Source organism: Rattus norvegicus, chromosome 19, assembly GCF_036323735.1.
Source record: "Rattus norvegicus strain BN/NHsdMcwi chromosome 19, GRCr8, whole genome shotgun sequence".
Lineage (NCBI taxonomy): Eukaryota > Metazoa > Chordata > Mammalia > Rodentia > Muridae > Rattus > Rattus norvegicus.
The window spans coordinates 46,001,292-46,026,171 of record NC_086037.1 but is presented as its reverse complement, the minus strand read 5'-3'; the positions used below and the strand labels follow the sequence as shown (position 1 = coordinate 46,026,171).

General features: G+C 44.0%; 1 protein-coding gene and 1 long non-coding RNA gene across 3 annotated transcripts; one reads left to right on the top strand and one right to left on the bottom strand.

The window, feature by feature from the left end:
• The first annotated feature begins 1,783 nt into the window (after window positions 1-1,783).
• Window positions 1,784-16,522, top strand: LOC134483636 (uncharacterized). The gene is made up of 2 exons (XR_010060466.1): window positions 1,784-2,046; window positions 15,712-16,522. It is a non-coding gene; the product is annotated as an uncharacterized LOC134483636 (long non-coding RNA).
• Lsm6 (LSM6 homolog, U6 small nuclear RNA and mRNA degradation associated) lies at window positions 9,020-23,580 on the bottom strand. 2 transcript variants are annotated; one of them, NM_001126085.1, is made up of 5 exons: window positions 23,490-23,580; window positions 22,477-22,573; window positions 15,900-16,004; window positions 12,737-12,850; window positions 9,020-10,731 (listed from the first exon to the last, which is right to left on the bottom strand). In NM_001126085.1, the coding sequence occupies exons 3-5, from the start codon at window positions 15,991-15,993 to the stop codon at window positions 10,697-10,699; spliced, it is 243 nt and encodes an 80-aa protein (NP_001119557.1). In that variant the 5' UTR covers window positions 15,994-16,004; window positions 22,477-22,573; window positions 23,490-23,580; the 3' UTR covers window positions 9,020-10,696. The 2 variants fall into 2 exon arrangements, with proteins under 2 accessions (NP_001119557.1, XP_006255470.1); XM_006255408.4 differs by lacking the exon at window positions 22,477-22,573 and having other exon boundaries at window positions 10,449-10,731; window positions 23,490-23,523.
• Window positions 23,581-24,880: the final 1,300 nt, after the last annotated feature.

Below are 24,880 nucleotides of genomic sequence, written 5' to 3'. Positions count from 1 at the left end.
CCGCCTCACTGCCCTAGCACATGCCTTCTCAAAAAAAAAAAAAAGTGCCTTCTCTCTTTAAAAAATTAAATTATTAAATTACTGGGTTTAGAGTGTATTTGGGGGAGCAAAACATTTGCTTACTTTCTGAAAGGTCCCGGATTCAATCCCTAGTACCACAAAATAAGTAATATTTTATATTTATAATTTTAAATTATGTCGTCTGTGTGTGTGGATCCTGTATGTGTGAGTACATGTGGGTCCTATAGAGGCCAGACATGTCAGATTCACTTGGGGGTGGAATCACAATGGTTGTGAGTCACCTGATGCATATGCTGGGAACCAAACTGAGGTCTTCTCAAACCCAGGCAATCTCTAAGAGTCATCTGTGCTCTTAACCAGCTGCATAAGTAAATAAATGTGAGAAAATAAAATTGGTCTTACAATAATAATATTTGTAAAACATCACTGTCTTATTAATAATATTTCCACTTTTAGAAACAGCCTTTAGATAAAAGACACCCAGTGGGTACTAGAGAGATGGCCCAGCAGTTAAAACACTAGCTATTCTTAAAGAGGTCTGGGATTTGGTTCCTAGCACCCACATGGCAGCATACCCACAGCCTCCTTCCTCAACAGGAGCATGTCTGCTCATGTACACACTCAGATGCTCACGCACGCACACACACACACACACACACACACACACACACACACACACACACACGCAAACTCTTCCAGCTCCAGAGGATCTGATATCCTCTCTGGCCTCCATGGGTACCAGGTATACACATGGCACACATACATATATAGCAGACCAATATTCATACACACAGAATAAAAAATATATTTTAAAAAGTACACAAGTTGACTTGAGCAATGATAATACACCCAGCATGTGTCAGGGCTGAGGCATGACCAATATGTTCAAGCTAGGATCGGATAGATGGAAGTTTAACATTAAAAACATTAAGTTTCCTGGAAGATGGACTGAACAAAGACAAAACAGACACCCCAGGCTTCCTTCCCACAGGGTCTGTTAAGTAAGCAATGGAAAAGCGCAGTGGCTTTCATGTTTTTCAACCACCACAAGAAAACACCAAAAGTTACTCCATTTGACACGGGGCTTTTTTTCTATCGAATCTTTTTAGTACAGACTTTTGCCTACTAGGATGATTGAACTTCCCACACTGTACTACAGGACGACGTACACCAGACTAGGAAACAACCATCCACGCCAAGAGCTCCATCCAGCAGCATAGGAAACAGTTGTGGTTCTCCGAGCAGTATAATGTAGCTTCTTGGAAAACAACCTCCAGACTCGGAATCACAACATTTTGGCTTCAGATTACTGCTTTTGTTCTTATGCTGCCTTCTCTTTTTAGAAGGTTTGTTGATTTTTAATTATGAGTATCTGTGTGGGGATGTGAATGTGAACGGTGGTCCTGCAGAGGTCCGGGAAGGACGTCATGGGTTCCCTGGGGCTGGAGTTACAGGCAGCTGTGAGCTGTCCGGAGACAACAGCGATGCTACACATTAGGCTACCCTCCCACTTAAATGCTCTAGACACTTACCAGGACAAACATTCTGTGGTTTGTCTAAACCTGTCTAAACCCTTTGTGTTAGTCAGTCATGGTGGCACACACCTTTGATCCCAAGCCTTCCCCCCAACCCTCACTTCAGAGCCCATTTCAAGATTTTAACCTCATTTGTGACTGGTCTATTGTTCCCTCATGTCCCCCTCCTCCCCACCCATTCACAGGCTTCTGTGTCACCTGTAGGTTGTTTTATGTGCTAAGCCATCTGTGCCACCAGACCTGAGTTAACCTGGAGAAGTCTGCAGTGAGGCACATTGTTCTTCACCCAGGAATGTTTGGAAGAAAATCAAACACAAGCCCAGCCTTTCCAGTGTCTGTGAGCATCTAGCTAATTTCAGTCACAAAGGCACCTACCTGTCTCCGTTGTCCAGGTTCTGAAAAGCCTCAGCTCACGTTGTACCCACCGGCCTTCTTGGCCCTGAGAGCAGACGGTGTGAATGACCTGCCTTGGTCCTCCCCCGCTGACATGGTATGTAACAAGTTGCTTTCTCCTAGTGTGCATCTTCTCACTCGTAGGACCATAAGAGGCCTATTAGGCTCTTATGCGAAGTAACCAAATTGAACATGTGTACTTCAAAAAATTAAGCAACCAAAAAAATCCCTCCAAGAGTTTTCTCTCTAAAGGCTGTATACAGACAGGATGAGACCTCACAGAACTACTCTTGAGCCTTTTGACACCTGTTTCCATAAGGGCTGTGGTACACACGTGCATGGCTACTTTACATTTATTTTAGCTCTGGTCAGCACACCAAGATGGCAGTTAACTTCCTCTCCCCAATTCCTGTCACTTGCCCACGTACTGTGATGTTACACCCAAGAGAAGGAAGGGTTCCAGTGTGAGAGCCTAGGAAACGTCTTTACCTTCACGGTCTTAGCTTTGTAGCACCACCACTCAGGAAGCAGAGACTGGATATTACCATTCTCCAGGGACCTTCCTACAACCTCTTCAAAGCTAGGGGCCAAGTACTGACATAGACAAGCCCCTCGGGACACTTCTTGCACTGAACTCATTGATGAGATGGCACCCCCCTATCTGCACCCCCAGCCCAGTAGCAGCCATCCTTGGTGTTTCTTCTATTATCTTAGCAGTGCGTCCTCAGCCCTAGATGTAAACTCTGGCATATACACACCTAACAGGAGAGAACACTTCCAGTCACTCTTTAAAGCAGCACCCCCCTTCCCCTGTACCACTCAGTAGCGCTCTGGTGTGGGAACATGTCCTTACCCTCATAGGAAGCTTGAAGAACAGCTAGCCCAATAACACAATACAAGGCTTGGGGGTTTAGCTTGGCAGTAGTGTTTGTACAGCATATGCAAGTCCCTGGGTCCAATCCCTAGTGTTTAAGTAACAGCTAGAAATGACATTCACAACAGAGGCAACCTGGAGAAGGATACGCGATACAGGAAGGGGTGGGGAGAGGTATGGGGACTATGGATTTGGTGTAGGAGCTGGTTATCTGGGCTCGCCCACGAAACAGAGTGGGAAGAGGGAGGACATGGGTTTCCCTAAAGAATAGCTGGCAGTTGCAGGACTCCTATTGATGACTGCACTGGTTTTTAATAAGGGCAGAGCTTGCATCTGACGTCATTATTTCAGCTGGTTTCCTACTGGCTTAAACTAATTCCACTTCTCTGAAGAGACAGATGATGTTTGCTCAGAAAAGCATAGCTCAATTGGGGAGGAGAGTCTCCCGATTTCTTACCTGGTGTGTGTGTTGTTCCTGGGGTCAAACCCATGCTGTTAGCACCCAGCCAACTGAGCTACACCTCCCGCCCTGAACTGTTTCTTCAACTACATGTTTCACTCTTTCTCTTTACATGGAAATTAGTAGGTCACTGGGTCAGGGCTGTTTACACCTTGACATCACAGGATCTTCCTCAGTTTACAAAATGATCAGATTCAATGAACATTTTTTCTTTTCTTTTTTTTTAATTTGTAAAATGGAAGGATTTTATTGTGATATCGTATACGAAACCATATTTATATCTGCTAACCACCTAGAAAACATGAGTCAGGACTGATTCACATACTCATTTTGAATTGAAGGAAGATGGTTTTGACTACATTTTCCAATATAATTTGCAATGATTAGAATTAGCATGTTCTCTTAAATCTCTGTACTGAACCACAAATAAATAGGTATAGTTTGTTCACTGGAACTAGATCTGAAAAAGCTTACAAACTTTCCATTCATCTCCCCTCTTTGCTGTTACTCTGCCTCCCTCCAACACTTTTTCTATTTCAAATGTTTCTTAAATGTGTTGAAAAAATATGAGATCAAATGAGAAACTGTAACTAAAACACAAAATAAGATGTACTGGCAAAACACACAGCATGGCCTGGTTGGAAGTAAATGCACAACTGGAAGCGTGGACACGGGATAAGAGCACACCCCAGCACAGGCATTATGGCAGAGTGGGGGCGGTGGGTAGGGAGGAGGTCACGTGACAGGAGTCAGCTCTTTCTCACATTGACAAAACACTTGAGAAGAATCAACTTAGTAAGATGCCCCATTTTTCTTCTCAGTTTTTCCAGTCCATGATCAGGTGGTTCTATTGCTTTGGGCTTCTGGTGAGGCAAAACATCATAGAAAGCAAAGCCAAGAAGCAAAGAAACACAAGGGAAGGGAAGGAATTTTAACCCACTCTTCAAAACCATGTCCTAATGACTTAAAACCTAATAAGCCCCACCTCCTAAAAAGTCCCAGTACCTCCCAATAGTAAGCTGGTGACCAAGCCTTTCTCACGCGGCCTTTGGTGGCCACTTCGGATTTAGATGAGGCATCTTACCTCTAGTTGCCCTTACACATCTGAACAAAAGTGTCTGTTTTACAGAACAAATGGAGCTAGCGTTGGGCTTGGGGGAAGGAGGCAGGACCCGGCCTGTCTCCGCTCTGCAGTGTACTGCCTCAAGTTGCTCACCCTCTGCTGAGAGAACTGGTGAACAGTAACTGGAACTGGAAGATTCTAGAAAGGAAAAACACTTTAAAAGATGGACATTTCAAAAGCCAACAGTCTGCAAGTAGTGCCTGTAGCCACAAGCTGGGGGGCAGGTTTCTCCTTTGGCCTGGGGTCAAAAGGCTTACTGCTGTTCCTCTGTGAACACCGCAGGAACAGACTGCTGCATCATCTCTCAACGTGAAGGACAGCAGCTTACGTGTACATCTTGGCATTTTTTTCTGCTCCATGAATAGGAGGAAAGAAAATTGATTTATTGATAGAAACGAAGGAACCCAGCATTCAAGTGTGGTTTTTCTGACTGTAGTAACTCCCCAGATTATCCTGACAATTTTTCCTCAAGTTTCTTCATCTGACAAAAGTTCTTAGTGACCATGAAGGGAGGACACAGGATTAGTTCTGCTGGCATCAGAGTGTATGCATGTGTAGAAGTGTTGATCCCCACGCTGCTCCTCTACTGCTCTCTGCTGAGATGCTGGAAAAAACACCTTGCAAGCACCCACGCCCATGCTAGCGATCTGGAGTGAACGGGTGTCACTCTTTGTGGGGTTGTTCTTTCATTCACTCTTCTCCACCCTTTCAAAGCCCTAACTATAGACAGGAGAGAACAAAGAACGGAAAGGAAAGGGGAACATTATCGTTAGAATACTCCTCCTAGCTGGGGAGTTCCTTGGGGCACGTCTGATCTTCACTGTCAGGATATCTAATTTCTTCTTTGGGCACAACCAGTTAACAAACCTCAAGGAACAACCAAGGGCGACCAGCCAACAACAAACCACACCTCTTGATGCCTTAGCATTTATTTGCCCTCGGAAAAATGCCCAGAATTCCACATGTCATACACTTGCAGAAACTATCTGCTGCTGGCAAAATCACACCCCTGCCAGGCACAAGGAAAACTAGTCAGCTGCTACAGACGATCTGAAGCAGCCCCATATCCTACACCTGGGATTAAACCCCAAACATATTCTTATATTTCTGTGTTTCTAAAGGAATCAAAATCCCCTTTACAAGTGGGTCTGAAGCGAGACACCACCAAAGATCTCATAGCCAGAAGGAAACAAGCAAACTGTGAGTCCAGTCCTAATGACTGCACCATTCTGAATGAGCCTGCATATTCATTCTCCGGGTAAAGACACACGCAAGGGGTTTTGGATGCCTAAAAACCAAGCCATAGAAACCCAACGCATAGACTGTTCCGATGTTACACAATCCACACCTTTGAAACACGTTTAACAGTAAGGCAGACTGAAAGTTCCATTACCACCCACCTACACTGTGGGTAGAAGATATATTGGCTTTACCCAATATATTGATGTATTGAAATCTAGAAATGCATTAGCCTGGAATTCTGCAAGCCAACCTGGCATAACCAATCCACCCAGACAGACCCCGCTTCTGAGGCCTTGAAAGAGCCGCCACTATCTGTCGTTGTTCTGATTAAGTAAGACATCAGGGACACGGGTCTCACGAACTCAGTCTTAAAAGATTCCCTTTTCAATGCAATAAAAATCTCACCGACTCTGCTTCTATACGTTTCATAGAGGGCTGCTAAGGACACTGATAAGGCAAAGGATACAGTTAACACATGGCTGATTTTGTGATAAATGGGCTGTGTGGTCAAACACTACCCTGTCTGAGTATTTTCTAAATGAGATTAACACTTTAGTAAAAAGACTGAACTAACAGCCTACATATCTTTCTTTACCTTGCCACTGGGCTTCATCCAACCAGCTGAAGGTTTTAATAATAAGACTGACCTTAGACAAACAGGAGTATCTAACAGAATAACTGCAGGCTCAAACTGCAACCCTGACAGTGCCGGAATGTTACTTCCTTCACACAGCTCTCTGCATATCACCCCGTTTCCACGGAGAAGTATGATTGATACACACACACAGTTTAACCAATCTCTGCTGGGATTTTGGTTTTCTGTGTACATGAAAGGATCCTATTTTTCTGGAAAAACTTAAATCATGACCATGCAACTTGCTTGGCTAATAGGATACAGAAGCAAGTGACATCAAGTCTAAGCAAAATCACAAGAGCTAGGGACTGACTCAACACTCTCGCCGTGTCCACAAGGAGAGCTTTACCTATGGGCTCCTCTGACTTGTTTCAGACTTTTAGGATTTGGAAACTGTCTATGACACCAGTCGGGAGGGGAAGCTGTCCTGTCCTGTTCTGTCCTGCCATCATTTACTCAGCAGTTCACAACACCCTTAGCTTTTCCTCTTCGTTGCAATTTTGATAGGGCTTCGGACAGAAGCACAGAGTAGTGTTTGGACTAACACATGAAGTTTGTGGTAATAAACCCATTTCTCTGAAATTATTTTATGTAGGCTTTCACAAAGTCCTCCTTTAACCCAGGTGTGTGTGTGTGTGTGTGTGTGTGTGTGTGTGTGTGTGTGTGTGTGTGTGTATGTTTTCCAAACACACCAGAATCATTTCCATTAGAAGGCTTGGATTAACTGGAGTCCACATGGACTTGACCAGTTCTGTAAAGCAAGCATTGAAAACTGATCTATCTTAATTGTTCAAATGTTGAATGATTTTTTTAAAGTTCTAAAATGCTTACATTTCTGTATGCTGTACAGACATCAAACTACTACACCAAGAAAATAAAATCCTTCAATGCTGCAGATGATGGCATTCAGACTGGAGAGTAAAAGGGTGGGGTGCAGAGAGCATGGCAATTTAGTTAAATCAGAAAATCTGGCTTTTGCTGGATAGATAAAAATGTGTAAAAACAGGAAGCCAACAGATCCATCAACAAATAGATGGAAATAGTCAGATCTCAAGGTTTTCCAGTTCCAAGTTCATCTGAAATTTTAAGGTATGAACACAGCTGAGACACCAAATGCATTAATAAACTATTTTCAAAATCCTGTCCCATCTAAAGACAGTGTGGCATACTTTCTCCCATAAATAGCCAGACTTGCAAGTGAACCCCATCGTGCATAGTGGGTAGTGTCTCATTTACTAATTAGGGTATCACATAGATCCTGCCCACAGCTGCCATTCAACGGGGGCTGATGTTTCTTCAAATCCCCTCCCTAGTTACCGCCACTAACTTTTCAAGAAAGAAAATGTGGTGGTTTGAATATGTTTGGCCCAGGGAGTGGCACTATTTGTAGGTGTGGCCAGGCTGTGTGTCACTGAGGTTGTGGGCTCTAAGACCCTTGTCCTAGTTGCCAGAAGGTCAGCCTTCAGATGAAGAGGTAGAACTCTCGGCTCTGCCTGCACCATGCCTATCTGGATGCTGCCATGCTCCCACCTTGATAATAGACTGAACCTCTGAAGCTGTAAGCCAGCCCCAAGAAAATGCTGTCCTTTTAAGAGGTGCCTTGGTCATGGTGTCTGTGCACAGCAGTAAAACCCAACTAAGACACTAAGCAAGCGGAGGACAAAGTAAGCATCATTTGGGGCTGTCTCTTGCCCTGTACACAGGGATGCATACGTCCATCCTGACCTTTAGGCAAGACTTCAGTGGAGTCATGGCTGGCTGGTCAACGGACGCCCTCATGGCTGCCTTGCCACATCCAGTAGAAAAGGCAGCAGCTACAGGGATTAAAGCCACTGCTAGATATTCAGATCAGACCACACCTAGCCTTGTAATCTTAGAAGTGGGCTCACTGGTGTCAGAAGCCACCTTATTAGACTAGGGTGGGTTGAAGGTCAGGTGAGGGGAAAGCCAAAGTTTGTCTTCTTTTCACCAATAGTTGTTTTGGGGCAGGAAAAACAAACAAAACTTAGCAACTGTAGACTGGCTGTGAGAATGCCAAGACTACAGCATGGTTGAGATCTTCCCACAACAGCAGCAAGCCAATACTCTGGACCAGCATCTTCTCTCAAAGCAGAAGGCACTTTAAAGGTGGGCATGTCTCCAGTCTCAGTGAGGGGACAGACTGGCTCCTGGAATGCGTCACACGGGAGCCACTGTGAACACCACAGTCTTCCCTGAGCTCGTGTCTAATGAAGTTGGCTGGAGCCTCCAGGGCGATGCTGCTGGTTCGACCTTGAGGAAACCCCTGAAGCACTTGCTATCCGTCGCATCTCGGAATCCTAGCGTGCATTACATATGGCCTCAGACAAGACGCTGAGATGTGAATCCTCCCTGCAGGCTGAAGGAGAACACGGTTCCAACCGCATGGCCGCCATCTGTATTTGTGCTCCTCTACGGCTCTGTTTGGGATAAACACTTTGAAGTAAGAATTGATTCAGCCTGCAAGACTAGCCAAGGAAAAGCTCACAGACCAAAACAAAATGTGAAGGCAGATCGTCTAGAAACCAAGCACAAGTTCTGTTTCCTGTCAGACATTCTGTTTTGTCATAGTCCAGGAGAAAGATGGTGGCAACTATGGTTTGGGAGCATAGGAACAAGGAAAATGTATTTACTCAAGTGAAAAAATTTTCACCCTAGAACAATTGTCTTTGCTACAATCCAACCAAAAACCATTCACAGACCATGAGGAGACTACAGTTAAGGAAAAGTAATTTTAGCATTTACAATTTGTTTCAGAATTCTATCACAAGAAGGTATGCACAGGGGACAACATGTGCTGGTCCAGATGCATATGGTTCTTTATTACCATAAAAACGGTAGCAGTTCCCAAAGTCGGTCTTGATTAAAAGCGGTTCTATGGATGAAAACAACATTCTGCAGTCGAGCTATTAAGCCAGAAATGGCAAGAGGGAAATAAAGGCCCACATGCTGGAGGAGAGGTCAGGGAAGAAATGAGCGAAGACGGGATGCTACAGACTGGTGGGGGATGCTACAACTGCTTTCAGGGGCGGCTGAGTGAGTGAATGAAGGGACACAGTAACCTGGCAGCCTCACACACTCTAAAAACAAATGAGAACATGTGTGCTCCACTCTGAGAGACATCCATTTTCTCCTTTAAAGAAGCCATTTATAAAAGAGCAAATTGGTGATTTGTACTTACACACTGGTCCCTTTTCAAGCCCCTGTCAGGAAGTGATGAATTACTGAAGCTTAGGATAAAGTGTTTTATTTTCAGTGTGCACACCATCAAACCTTACAAAACATTTTTTGTCTTTCCTGAGTTATTAACTGTTTCTGATTACTAGTTAAACGAGACAAATGGCATATATGCACCTCTCCAGAAAGTATGCCCTCCCTCCCTCCCTAGCTTCCCATCTCTCTTACTTCCCTCAGCCAGGCAATTGTTCCAAAACTGTCCCACCTCCTGAGCCAGGGATTCTGTTTAGATTGAAGGAGGGATAAGAAAAGCCCCAGTGTCCATGCAACTGAAGCACCCAAACACAATCTCTACAGACAGCACAACGCACTTAGCAGGAGTCACATGACCTGGAGGCTCTGCCTGTGCCAAGCGACCCTGTTCCGGAATACCACTCTCCAGGACCACCTGCTAAAACAGAAAGCAGCTCAGCACCTGGAAACCGAGGTCGGGGACTCTGCGCTTATACCACCTCAAGCACGGCCAGAGTGACGGAGGGACAGCTGAGCTCCCCTCGATTGGAGTAACCTACCATTGCTGCCAACACTCTTGTCAGGGAGCAAGTTAACATAAAGAGTTGAACTGCACAGGAGGATCGGCAGGACGGCTTGAGGATTCCAAACAACCTTCTCACCTGCTGTGGCCAACCTGTACAAGCCCACAGGGTCTACAGAGCTGCACTCCTTGTGGGGATACCAGCACCAGCGACTAAACCAACAGCTCAACTTCTGACCTCTTGTCTCTCTATAGCACAAGGCTGAAACCACACGACTTCCTAGAAGGTTTTCATCTACCTGCTTTAAATGTTATGGATGGCGAGTGAGCAGGGAAAGAGACAAGGGAAGCCTCCAGACGGCTTGATCACGGAATGTACCGCTTAGTCAGTTGGATGCGTACTCAACCAACAAATGACACTGCTTGCAACCTGAGGTAAAACAATCCTTGAGAAACAAACTGTTTTAATTTTAGCATCTGTACAGGCAGAAATAATAAGCAATGAAACAAATGTGAAAAGCTTAAGATTCAATCTGTAATGTAATACCTCTATCTTATTCTGATGTCAATTAAAAAAACAAAAGAAAACAAAACCCCCACCAGCCACCACAAAAACAGGCCACCAAGATCATAAGAGTGATCATATATCCATCGCTGAAGAGCAGTGCCTCTCTCCTGGCGTCTTCACATCCGCCTCTTCTGTGTACTTATGTACAGCACTGGAAAGACAAGAGAATGAGCTGTCACTCAAGTGGCACAGCCTCAGTTTTAAAGGCTTGTGGGTCCTGGCCTGCACCTCGCACACCTTAAAGGACTTTTATACCATGCAATGAAGGTCACGATAAAATGAGTTTTGAGTTGACACAGAGCTTTGATATCTTACAAAATTGTAACTAGTCGTATCTATGCATGTTGGTGACTTTACAAATTATGACCAAGAATCAGAAAATCAAAAATACCTAAAATTTAAGAATATTTTGTTACTATCACAATTAAGCTTTGAGAAAAGCAAATCAGCTAAATCTTTTAGGCTAGGTCTCGGATTCAGACTGTCTGGGGAGCCGGCTCATCATTTTTTCCCCCTCCATCTTTATTAAATTGGGTATTTCTTATTTACATTTCAATTGTTATTCCCTTTCCCGGTTTCCGGGCCAACATCCCCCTAGCCCCTCCCCCTCCCTTTCTATATGGGTGTCCCCTCCCCATCCTAGACGGCTCATCATTTAAGAGCACTTACAGATGTTACAGAGCAACAATGCTGGGTCCCTAGTACCTACAAAGCAGTTCACAACCAACTGTAACTCTAGTTCCAGGGGGTCCAGTGACCTTGTGTGGCCTTAAGTACCAGGCACACGCGTGATACACTTACATGCATGCAGACAAACATACACATGAAGAAAAAAGTAAAAGAAAGAAATAGTATTATTTTCATTCATCTTCCCAGTGTATAGTTGCTGTTTCCATAGGAGAAAAAAATGAGAAGACACTTTTAAGATAGCAAAGTCCTTACTCTGTGATCAGTATAAACCTTTGGTGTCATCCAACATGTAATTTCGCCAGTCATACTGAGCAGCGACTGTGTGCTGCACGGAGATAGGACAAAAGGGGCCACCTGGCCACTGGTCAGGCTGTTACCTAGGGTGTGCCCTCCTCCCATCCCACACATCTTCAGATACTGACAAGCCTGTCTAAAGTGAACAGTAGATGTCTCCTCAAAGAGCCCAGCACAGACTTCAACCAAGTGAACCAGGATCCTCTTTAAGAGCCACGTATAGGTTGTGGGAATAATGACAACTGTTACTAAGTACAACGTGTATAGTGTAGGGATCATCAGAATGAGAAAAGCCACTGCCAGGGACACTAGACATGCTGGGTGGATGTCACTGTAGGAGTATTCCCTGCTATGGGGTACTATCAGCTGCTTTGAGGGCAGACAAGATCATAATATTTCCAAGCAAAAGGAGGGGGGCAAGTAAGAAGGATATGAAGTAGAAGGAACTACTGAAACATAAACGAGGTAGATACAGGAAGCCAGTATATTTAGTCCCTAACAAGACCCAACCTTTAAGGCTGTTAGAAGATTCTCAATCCTCAGAAATGAAGAAATCAATTCCAGAAGAAAAGAGCTCCTCATGGAAGGAAATGGGACCCACAAGTGGGCTGAGGGTTAATTCCTAGTGATGTCCATGCTTTCCTTAGCCTCCAAGTATTCAAATATGACTCTACTGACAATTTGTACTTTGAAATGAGGTGACTTAAAATGGCCATAGTAAGCAGGGCAGTGGCCAACAGTCACAGAACTTCAAAGCCAGGCTTTCTGACCCACTTCTGACACGGAGAAAGGTACAAAGCCCCACAGAAGGCACCTGAATCTTGACTGGAAAAAGGACAAAGGGCTAAGTGCCAGGGGTGTGCAGGGGCACAGCAGTGGCTTCCATCTCACATATGACCAGGAGAACACAGTACATGGTTATTTAAGGGAACGGACAGACGGTTCTGCTCAGTACACCAACGTCCTCAGCTCTTCATCAACTGACAAAGAGGAGAATTTCTAGTTCCAAAATTCCACGGAGAATTCTCTTTCCACTCACAAACTGATCTGGTGTATACTCAAGACCTAAAATACAAACACAGGAACACTAACATTCTTTAGAAACTCCCCAGTGCTCTCTCCTCTACACAGGAACGGCCTACTCTGAACACAAACTTCGGGGAAGCTATTACCATTGTTTCCGCGGATGAATGCGTCTCCATACTTATTCTTCAGCTGTCCGTTTACATACTCCTCTGTCTGTTCCAATGCTATATTCATGTAGCCATCCAGGCAGGCCAGGACCCCTGGAGCAGAGTAAGACAGAATTTACAATTACAGGGTATGTCTTAGAGCCGACAGTCGCTTTATTCATTGGCTTTCAGACACATCATATAAAAATCCACACTGTAAACAAAACTCAACAGACTTAAACACAAAAGCACCTGTACTCGGTGCCAATGTGAATGAAGGGTGGATGGGCATAGCATGAGAGGAGTCGTGGATCCACTGCTCCAAGACAGGCAGCCAACTGTCACTCCCGCCTGGGATGTGTCACCACAGCAACTTTGAAAGCCTTCACAAAAGTATAAGCATTAGAATATTCCGACCAAATGCCCTTCCTTGGGAGGCAGGGACAGACACGGCAACTATGCAGGGACAAATGAGCCTCCATCGGGGTGACATTTGTTACTTTAGCCGCTCAGTGAAATACAGATCTGGCAGATTTATCTCGGTCTTTCACAACATCTACTGCAGCAGATGAATGGACTCGGGGTGTAGAGGAAGTCTCCACAATCTGTTAAGATAACAGACAGCAGGTGCTCCTGAAAGGACTACTAAAGCTGTGACTGTCAGCAAGCAGCAGCCTGAGAACAGGGAGTACACACTGCATCACAGCACTCTGCGCGCTGTTATGTCGCAGATGGACTATTTTTAAAATCAAAACTAATAGAGAAAAACGGCTACAAACATTCAGGGAGCTTTCAAGGAAAACAGTTCGGGTGAATCACTATTTGTGTTAAGATGGCTTAAATTTCTAAAATCTGACCAGAAGACTTTTTTCAAAAGATGAAACTAGTAGACTTCTAATTCTCAGTGTCTGGGCAAAAATGATATTTTTAAGAAAGAATAAAAACATAATACAGATTCAATTCAACTAACTAAGTCAATGGTCCCATTTAAAATCTTAACTTCATTAACATGCTCCTCGCTCTCTGCTTCTGCCCCCATTATCCTCCAGACAGAGGTTTCTTCTCAAGTCTGTGTGTGTAATCTGAGCACAAGACATTAACCAAACAGAGATGTTAAACTTCCAAAGAATCAGACCGGACTGTCAACTATCAAGAACAATAACTTTCTAGCTAAAGAAAACTTAAGACAGTTTCACAGTTTGCTTCTTCATTTAAAGCATAGACTATTAAGAAACTTCCACGGTATGATATGGAATTAGACAAGAGGATAACTCAAAACACAACATCACTATTATTCACGTTAGTGAGTTGGGACTGGGAGGGAACAAGGCAGAAAGAGAAAGGGCTTGAAAACAGCCGGTGTCATAGGAAGACCCTGACTCAAAAGCAAGCAACCAAACACACATAAAACACTGGCAACAGGCTATTCATGTCAAACAAAACAAAACAAAAACCCAAGATTAAAACAAAATGATTTCCCCTCTATGTTTTTTAAAGATTTCATTTTACTCTTAACGATGTGCGTGTGTGGGTACACACACTCTTAACGATGTGCCTGTGTGGGTACACACACTCTTAGCGATGTGCGTGTGTAGGTGCACACGAGTGTGGGTCCTCAGAGGCAGAGGTGCTGGAGCTGGAATCACAGGAGCTGCCTAACGTGAGCACTGGGAACTGAACTCAGGTCCTCTCCCAGAGCATTATGTCCTCCTGACTGCACAGCTATTTCTCTAGCCCCTTTCCTTCATTTCAGCAGTACTGGGGATGGAACCCTCCTACCTGTGCTGAAACTTAGGGGTTACTGAATACTTATTTTAGTTTTATATGTGTGAGTGCTTCGCCTGCACACACACTGTCTCGGGCCTTCAGAGGCCAAAGAGGCGTCGGATCCCTTGGAACTGGAACTAAAGATGGTTGTGAGATGCCTCCTGGGTGCTGGGAACTGAACCTGGGTCCTCGACAAAGAGCAGCCAGTGCTCTTACCTGCTGAGTCAGTGCTCTAGTCCCTCCAGCAATTTAACAATGTTTTCCAGTCAAGCTTCAGTAAGTCCTAGCTTCTCACTTCCTAGTGAGAATAATCACAAAATCTCAAGAGTTTATGAGAACAAAGTGACAAATGTATTTAAGTACTTAGCACACATGTAAACGTGTGGGGAAAGGAGAAAACCTTAAAGAAATCTAGAAAGGAGACCCAGAAACAGCCACACAACTGCTGAGTCAGTCATCTATGTGATAGAGCCTAAACAGGTTAGCAAATCTCAATTTGAGAGAAGTAGGGCTTTCCTTATTTTAACACGGAATCTGTTATCATTGGCAGAACTGTGTTTGAGTTACTGAGACTCCATCCCCAGGCTCTGAGCTGCCGCTCCAACCCTACCACATACTCGTCCCCCTTCAGTGCCTCTGTCTCGTCTTCAGTATTCTTCATTTCCTTTTTCTCTTTTCTTCATTTTTTCGGTTGTTTTTGTTTTGAGACAGGGTCTTATGTAGCCCAGGACTGCCTCAAAATCAGATGTAGCTGAACCTATCATCAAACTCTGGATCTTCCTGTCTCTTTCCCAGTGCTGGGGTCACAAGACAGCACCCAGAGCTCCTTAGAAAGAATTCTCTACAGGAACAGAGCACTGTTGGATCCTTCACTACACGACCCCTGAAGGTCATGCTGTAAAGTGATTCGGGCTAAATAAGAATGTGCCAGGGGCTGGAGAGATGGCTCAGAGGTTAAGAGCACTGATGCTCTTCCTAGAGATCCTGAGTTCAGTTTCCAGCAACCACATGGTGGCTCACAACCATCTATAATAGGATCTTATGCCTTCACATACATAAATTAATCTTAAAAAAAAAAAGATTAAAAAAAAAGTGTGCCAATCATGAACTCTTCTGCAAATACAAATGCTGCTGGCCCTAGGACCTAGGTGCTCTCTGGTCTGAGCTCTCCCCAGCAGAGTTGACGGGGGTTCCCTTGCTATTACCAGGGAACGTAGGCAGCTGTGATCTCAGAACACACAGCACCGGCAGGCATTTCACTGTAAGAGGAACCACCTCAGAAGATAAAAACAACCTGTGAGTGAGCAACGCTTCTGGTCTACTGAGGACGTTTAAGAGGTTAGTCACATTTTCTTCTTTTACTTATACCAGTTATGATAAAACATGAGAATATTACCTCGGTAATCCACGCCAGAGTTTAATTTCACCACAACTGGGCGCCCGATGATCTGCTTTAAGAAGTCACTAGGGGTTTGCTTCCGCAGACTCATTTTTAACAATCCTGATCAGAAACAGGAAAGAGCAATACATACAGACTAAAGTTAATTATTCACCAAAAAGCAAAACAAAACTCTTGGGCCTTTAACATATCTATAGGGAATCAAGCAGCAAAGCTGTGCAATGTTCTGCTAGACACCACAGCTGACCTGTGCTCACACCCATCACCTCACACAGCCCTAGCCCAGGGCACAGCCTCAGAGCTGTTTACAGAGCAATTATTCCTATCCACTTGTTCTAATGTGTCACACACATGACACCCTTATAGCCACCATCACCTCAGCCCAGTTAATAAATACTTTTCTATGCTGACAACTCTATTAACATCTATAAATGCCACATGTAATCACCAGTATAACTCTGGGAGAAGGTATAACATTCCCATTTTACTGATGAAAACAGAATAGAAACATTAGGGGTTGGGGATTTGGCTCAGTGGTAGAGCGCTTGCCTAGCAAGCACAAGGTCCTGGGTTCGGTCCCCAGCTCCGGAAAAAAAAAAAAAAAAAAAAAAAAGACAGAATAGAAACATTAAATAACTTGAAGCAAATTGCAGTTAGACAGAAATGACAGAATATTTAAGTTTAACTTCAAACCAACACTATACAAAGTAGGCCTCCTCATCAACAACTGACAGCTAAACACTTCCCTGCAAGTCCTGACGGACACCTAACAAGTGAACACAGACATGCAGCAGCTTTCTAAGCACTTTACACGCACTGACTCCCTTAAGCTTCACTCCGAGGCAGTTGCTGGCGTGTGCAACAGTGCCACTTGCATACCTGAGTGTGCAGCCAGAGGCTGATGTTGGGCCTTCCTCAGACTCTAGCTAGCCAACTTTTTTGAGACAGGGTTTTTCACTGAACCTAAAGCTTACCGGTTTGGCGAGACTGGCTGGCCAAGGAGCCACTCCAGCCCCCTCATCTGTCTGTCTCTGTTCTTCTGCGCTAGAATTCTAGGGGCTCTATGATTGTTTGAACAGGTATGGCTCCATAAACGCATGTGTTTGAGTGCTTGGCACTATTAGGACTGTGGCCTTGTTAGAGGAAGTATGCCACTGTGGAGGCAGATTTCGAGGTCTTAAATGCTTAAGCTATGCCCAGTGTGAGACACGTCCAGTGTCTGGCTACCTGCAGCTCACGATGAAGAACTCTGCTGCTCCTGCACTGTATCTGCCTCAGTGCTGCCATGCTTCCTGCCATAAGGGACCAAACCGCCAGCACTGTGAGCCAGCCCCCATTAAATGTTTTCTTTCCTAAGAGTCACCCTGGTCATGGTGTCTCTTCACAGCAGTGAAACCCCAAGACAGGCATGCTGTCACACCAGGCTTTTTACAAGGGTGCAAGGGATCTGAGATCCTTATGCTAGCTCAGCAACCCTTTTCTGACAGCCACCTCCCAAGCCCTAGCAGGTACTGTTTTTATCCTTACTTTATCCAAGACTTGTTGTGCAAGAGCTATCTCTCCAAATATTTCAGTAAATGAAGGAAAATACTAGTCACTTAAGCAGAAGTCAGAGACTAGAAACTGGTTTTTGTTTCAGTGCAGTTCAGCAACAACTCTGTGTACCTGCCATGGATCATGAGACTTAAAAGGTATTTTATGTTATTTTAAAGACTCACTCCTCCCCAATTTTATTTATATATATGTATATATAAATAAAAATATATGTATATATATGTATTAATAAAAACTACATGTTCTTCTATAAATGGCATTGCTGATTTCACTCCAAGTATATCCATCCAATCCACTCAATGCTGTCAGGATGCTCTCTAGGTCTCTGCATGCCAGGGTTAGCTACTTGGTAAACCTGGAAGGCCATGTGGCAGATTTTTCATCAGTTCAACAAAAGTGTAAACATATACTTTGTACAAGGCAATTTAAAAACATATGCCAGAGTTTTACCTTAGGAATTTAGAATCCAGAAGTTAAACACTGTGTGTTAAGAGGCACGAACAAATCAAGGAAAACAATTCTCTTTACCCAAGAAGCCAAGTGCTCAGGTTATATTGGACCATCCACAGTTGCTACCCGCAAAGCTCCAAAGATTATTTAAAAAATTCATCAACTGATTATTTTGCTCAGCAAATTTCAATGTTTCCACTGAGCTGCCAGTTCATTTCTTAGCTCCACGATATTAACTCAGAGCTAAAATTACAACTGCTGTTAACCGAGACTCTGGCCACACAACAATTTTATTTGTGTTGTTTTGAGTCTAAAGAGAAAATGGTAAATATGATAACAGATTCAGTACTTTTTCATGAGTTTAGTAAAAATGAATCTTTCCATCCATCTACAAGCCACACACTTGTATTGTGCATATATACTGTTCTGTAGTTAAACAATGCTAGAGAACCTATTAACTTTGAAGGCCCAGACTCCTCTCTTGAATCTTGGTGACCATCACTTGCAACCAGAGGCCAAATCCCACAGCTCCAGCTCCTTCATGTACAATCTGAAATACGAAAAGCATCTTCTTTGCATTAAAAATCAAAACCCAAAACCTAGTACAAGTGGAAAGCTGGCTCGGTGGGTAAAGGGCTTCAAGCATGAGAACCTGAGTTTGGGTCCACAGTACTATTGGAAGGTAGGTGCGCTGAGACACATCTGTACCTCTGGCGCTAGGGGCAGACAGGAAGCTCCCAGAGGCTTGCTAACCAGCCTTGCCTAGCCAAACCAGTGAGCTCCAGGTTCACTGAGATCATGTGAGGAGCTTTGTGAAGCCCGTTAAAGTCAACCCCTGGCCTACGAATGGAATGTGTACATACACCCCTCACCCCCACACAGACACACACTCTCATAGTCTAACTAAAATCCATCTTCTTGAAAACCAAGTTCATGGTAAATGCGGGAATTTTTATTAGGAAAAAAGGAAACCACTTTTTAAAGGTTAAGTCCCTATAGTATCCTATTCCATAGGGAAAATCAATGTATGAAGATGCAGATTTTACTTATAGTGTTGCTCACATACTTACATAAGGTTAAAAGATGAATGTAAACACACTGGCATTTTAAACTGTATGTCATATCATATGTACACATACTGACTACATGTGGATTAACTGTACATTTCTCTACATTAAAAAGTCTGCAACTGAATCAAGGAGATTGCTCAGTGGTTAATAATATGAACTTCTCTTGCAGAGGACCCAGGTTTGATTCCCAGAAATTACATTAGGTGACATACAACTGCTTGTAACTTCAGTTCCAGGGACTGTAACATCCTTTGAGCTCCATATGTGGGGATTATTAATTTCACCCCTACCAATACCATTTATACTTTAGGACAAAAAAGTTAGTGAAAAAATATAAACCTAGGCTTAACAGTATTCATTACTTTAAAACTGTTAACTTTCTGTACCTTTTTGGAAAGCAGAAATATTCTTCTAAGCTTGCCCAAAACTCTGTTAAGTCTAGTTTTTCAGTTAGCATCAACCTCTTCCTGGGGCAATTCACACTTCATGGAGTACTCACTAAGCCTCAGGTGCAGGCTGGGATGTAGCAGGGAAGATGAGGCCTTGGGTCCTTGGAGTTTACTCTCCAGAGGGATAAACACACGCAGTAGTGGCATATTTCACAAAGGCTGCATGCGTTTGGGTGAATTATATACAGAGGTCTACCACGAGAAGACTGAGCCCACACATGACAGCAGAGGAGGTTTTCTGAACCTGTGAGCCAAGTCTGACATAGTCAGACAGTGGTAGAGAGAAGCCTTGGCAAAGGCACTGGGTCTCTGGGTGTGACAGAACAATCTACCCTGCAGGAGACAGACAGCTGCAGGAGTGCAGTGCCGCCTTCGCTCTTGGGTGAGAGAAGCATGATTTCTGGGATAGCTTCCCTAGGGTCAATCATCCGAACATTAAGAGTTCCAGTCAGCAGGTCTGGGCTGGGACCAGACAATCTGTGTGCATGATCCTAGATCTTTATGAGCTGGCTAGCTGGATACCATGGAAGGAGGGCACAGGAAAATCCCTAGCAGCAACTGCTTGGTTCTGCTTCCTATTTAGCTGGCAGAGTATGCAGCAATAGTCCTGGACTCCTGTTTCCCCGTGGGCCCACTATCTACACTTTATAAAACAATAGGCCCTTTCCTCAGAAGACTTCAAGCCACATGAAAGGATGAGCTAAGAGCAGTCCCTCGTTTGTTCTCTAGAGTACTTTCTGATAGATGGTTTGAAAAGGATGCTTTTGAAGTTATATGGAACAAATATGGTTGCCTCAAACTCAATCTCTCCATCCCCCAGGAAGCCAGACCCTTTGCATTAGTCCTCATTAGGCTTCCTTGGCACACCTTGTTACTTAATGACTTGCCCATAAATCCATTTTGTGCAAGTAAATTGGTCTTGACACCACAATTTTTTCCATCACTTGGCTCAAGTAATTTTAAGTTTTCATCTTTTAAATTGGATAAGGCAGAAGGAATAGTTCTGACAATTTCTGAAGCAAGAGATAAGACTCTTGAACCATAAACACAAGAAAAAGACTTCCTTCTGCCAGGGTCACCTTGGTAAAAGTTCCTCCTTCAAAATTAGATACACTCCCATTACAAGTGCAGTGTCACCCCTTCCTGCTTCCTATGCAGGCTTGTTTAAGTGACCTAATTTCATAATTGGATGGTCATGGCACTCTATTTCCCGTAAGAAGCCACCAAAAGGTCTAGTATGAGAATATCTGCTCTATGGCAATGTTTTCACAGTTAAATAATGGGGTGAAGAGGGGTAGGTGCAGTGTGCGTGCCAAATTGTATTCACCCAGTGATATACAAGCTGTGCTAGACCCAGTCTCATACAGTTTTTAAATTTCAAGGGGACAGGAAACATCTTCTCTAGTAGTCCTGGCACACAAACAGACTAGGTGTGGAAAAAGCACTTAAAGGCAGGGTCACACAAAAGTTCAATCTCTCCCTCACCATCCTCCAACCACAGACACAGCTACTAAAGCATCGTGTATGTACCGCCTCAGCTATGAATGTGCAATTTCGTTATTAACAAGCATTAACTAATACAAGAGAGGAACAGACAGCACGTGGTGCTTAGACGCCCGAGCCTAGGAAGGCGTCTGCTCAGAGGCAGATTCGGAAACGTACCCAGACAGTGATGTCTCCCTGGATTTTTCTCATTTGTTTTCTGTAGCGGGGCAGGGGCAGTAAGCAACTGCTACAACATGCACTGATGTCAGAGGTCACCTTTGGGAGTTGGTGAGTCCAGGAATTAAACTCAGTTTCCAGGTTTGGCCGTAAGCCCTGATAATCAGGTTATTTAGGTTAACTCCTAAAAGCAAGCTGTTCTCAAACAGAGGTGATTTTTGTGCCCCACCCTGGGGACATTTAAAAATGTCTACAGACACTCTATATTGTCACGACAGGAGAATGGTCATAACTAGGACCTAGTGAACAGAGCCCAGGGATGTCCCTCAATAACTTTTCTAATGCGAGACACTTTAATACAGTTCCTCGAGGTGTGGTGGCCCCCAACCACCGTAACTGTAACCTTGCCACTGTTATGAGTCATAATGTAAATATCTGATACGCATATGTGATTCCTGAGGGTTGCTAGACACCCCAGAAGGGGCTGTGACCTTGGGCTGGGAACTGCTGGCGTAGCGGACAGTACTCTACACCAAAGGTGTGGTTCAACACGTCAATGACAGAAACACTGCCGAGGAGACCTAATTACCACCTTGTTCCCTCTTTCTCAAACACTGTTTTCTGTGTATACAACACAGGACTGTGTATACAATACCAAGACTTGAATGAGAACCAGATGATGAGTATACAAACCAATCATCTTTCCGTATCTGTGGGTTTGTTATTTATGAATTCCGCCAACCTTGGCTCACCTGCTAAAATGAAGTTGTAATTACATGTCCAACAGATCTCTCCACTACAGAGACACAGATCTTCCCTTGCCGTCACTCCCTAAGCAATACTCTACTGCAACCACTTCCATTAAATGGCACGTTGTGAGTAATCTAGCCATGGTGTGAAGAACACAGGAAGACCGCACAGGTTATATGCAAACACAGATGAAGCTTGAACATCATGCACTTTTTGGTATTGGGAGGGATAACGGTTGTACCTATCAGAAGTATTTTATCCCAGCAATGAGGAAACTAGAAGCAATCATCAAAATGTTGAAGGGGTTGACATCTAAAAAAATTTTTTTTTCTAGCGCTGGACACAAAAACATGACTTTTCTATTTTCCAGTCCCTCAATCCAAAAGGAGAAAACAAGCCAGGGAGTTAAAAAAAACAAAACAAACAAAACAAAAATCGTTTTTTTTTTTTTTTTTTTGGTTCTTTTTTTTTTTTTTTCGGAGCTGGGGACCGAACCCAGGGCCTTGCGCTTCCTAGGCAAGCGCTCTACCACTGAGCTAAATCCCCAACCCCCAAAAATCGTTTTAAAAAGAAATTCTATTATCTAGTAAGCCACCCTTCAGTGAGAGAAGAGCTGATGTAGTAGTTAAGGGTACTCACTTGGGAGGCAGGAAACCTGAGTTCTAATCTCCTCTGTTACTTAATTAGCATCTCAGGTAACTCATCACCATTTCACTTGTCATGGCCCCAGGCTCATCTGCAAAATAAGGGAGTTAGGCTAGATGGTTACTACTGGCTGTCTCTTCCTGTTCCAGCATTTGACTAATGTGTGCTGTAACATTCGCGTGCACACACACACTGAGCTACATCCGGCAACCTCAAACTCCCAGTAGTTATCAATTCCAAAGAGAGGCTGTGCGTTGCTACTTTAGAAACACAACAGGCACTTTCACGATTTTGAAGAACCAGCGTCATACATACGTGAACCAGATAAATTACCAACACTTAAAAAAAAAAATCAATCTCGCAAAGTGCAAAAACCGTCTATGCTGATGATTGAGGAAAATTCGAGAAATAAAAGTTAAGGCATCACAGTATCGCACGGGATGCGAAAATGAATCAAAAACTCACACCCAAAGGTGTCAGTCAGGGAAACAGCTGAATTATTTGTGAGATCCACGCAATAAAGCAGAGGGCCCAAACAAGACCAAAGAACTTTACAATCACAACTTGTCTCATTTTAATCTAAGTATAGAACTAAGTACTGGTAACTGGTTTAAAAAAGAAATGGTGGTTTTAGCTCAAACAGAAACCGGCCCACACAAGAGAAAGGGAGTTGGTGAGCTGAAGCGTTCAGTAGGGACCATTTCCTCCGCTCGTCCGCGTTTACGACGTTCCGTCGCGCACGGATTCGCGAGTGGAGGAGGCGCCGAAGTCTCGCGCCACGGTAACCTCGGGCGCTCAGTCCAACCGGCGCGAAGCGCGCGCACGACGAGAGCGCGCCCGGCAACGCGAGGCCGCGTGGCCCGGACGAGCGAGCGCCTACTGGGGCGCAGGCCCGGCCACGGCTCGAGCTGCTCCCCGCCAGCCCGGGCCATCCGCGGCCTAGGCTGGCCGCTCCCACCCGGAGCGCTCACCCGCGCCCACCTACCCCTCCCGGGCCGCAAGCTCACCTTACAGCGGGATCCGGAGCCCTCACAGGCCGGGCCTCCGCGGACGCGCGCGCCGAAAACCGAAACCGCCCCCGGCAGCGCATTTTCCCGCCTCACCCAATCAGCGTCCTCCTTGGCTACGGCAACCCGCCGGGATCAAAAAGACTCTATCGCGCTAGCCAGCTTGCGTCTGAGAACCGGCTAGTTTACTGGCATATTTGGCACCTAGAGCTTGAAGTAAACGTCCGATATTCTGATGTTTTCTCTTTTGCCAGAAAATCAAATACTAAAGCAAAACTACCAACCAAAAGCTAGAAGTGATCTTTTGAGGTTTTTTCAAACAGTAAAGAACCTTAAAATCATAGTTGAGTACCCAGAAATAGTCTTAAATAATTTTAAGCAAACAAAAGTTAAAAGCCTCAAACCCTCAAGCTGACTTCTGCATATAAATTAAATGTATGAATAGATTGTTTCCATGGGAATGTTGAAACAAAAATAAATAATAAATAATTCAAAGCGTCTGAATTATAATGGCATCAGTTATAAGAAGACATTACAAATTAGTTTAACTGGAAATTGCATGCAGATACTATTTTAGTGTTGTATGGGAACTTGGTTTGGAATACTGAATGAATTCTTAGTGGATACTTTCTATTTATGGAAGGAAAAGATCACAGGAAGACTTGATTTCTTTTCTTCTACAACCATGATCTCCTTATATTTTAATTTATATCTTAAATTTTAATTCCATTCCCGATGTGTAACCGTCAACAAAGTTAGAATAACTTCAAACAACAGTTACGCATTCCACTAAGTGTTACAGGATCTAGGATGCAGGGCTGTTTTCTGAGACATAAAACGGGTTCCCCCTCTCTAAGTGCCTTTGATTGATATCCCGGAGAGAGAACAACAGCGTGAGACTTGGTAAAGAACAGGAGCATCCTCCCATCTGTCTGTAAAATTCTAGTTGATGTCAAGATGAAACAATTACAGACCTCGATGAAACAGCACTTTAGGCTCTTGAAATATAAAATTAGGAACATAAGTAAAGTTACATTTAAAGAAGGAGTATGCTATGCCCTGTGCCTAAAATAAACTGCTTTATAAGTCAAATTAGGGGCTAAGGATTTAGCTCAGTTGATGCATGTTTAGTGTGCACGGACGTCTCTGGTGCCACAGTGGTAGGCATCCCGGTGCACACCAGTAACCCTAGCACCTAGGCATGAGTGCAGGAAGCTCAGTAATTCAAGGTCATCCTCACTACAAAATGAGTTTGAGATCAGCCTGGACTACTTGAGATCAAATTGTATTACATACTGCATTTCTCAGTGATCGGAATTATGATATGTGTAGTATACAGTAGACTGAGCTAGGTGGGTAGAGACTGATACAAGCATAGCTGCTGTCACCTT

Coding starts and splice junctions, on each gene's coding strand:
- Lsm6 (NM_001126085.1), bottom strand. CDS start 15,993: ATGAGTCTGCGGAAGCAAACCCCTAGTGACTTCTTAAAGCAGATCATC. Junction 12,851..15,899: donor CTCTGGCGTGGATTACCGAG/GTAATATTCTCA, acceptor ACTCTGCTCCAG/GGGTCCTGGCCTGCCTGGAT. Junction 10,732..12,736: donor ATTCATCCGCGGAAACAATG/GTAATAGCTTCC, acceptor TTGTCTTTCCAG/TGCTGTACATAAGTACACAG.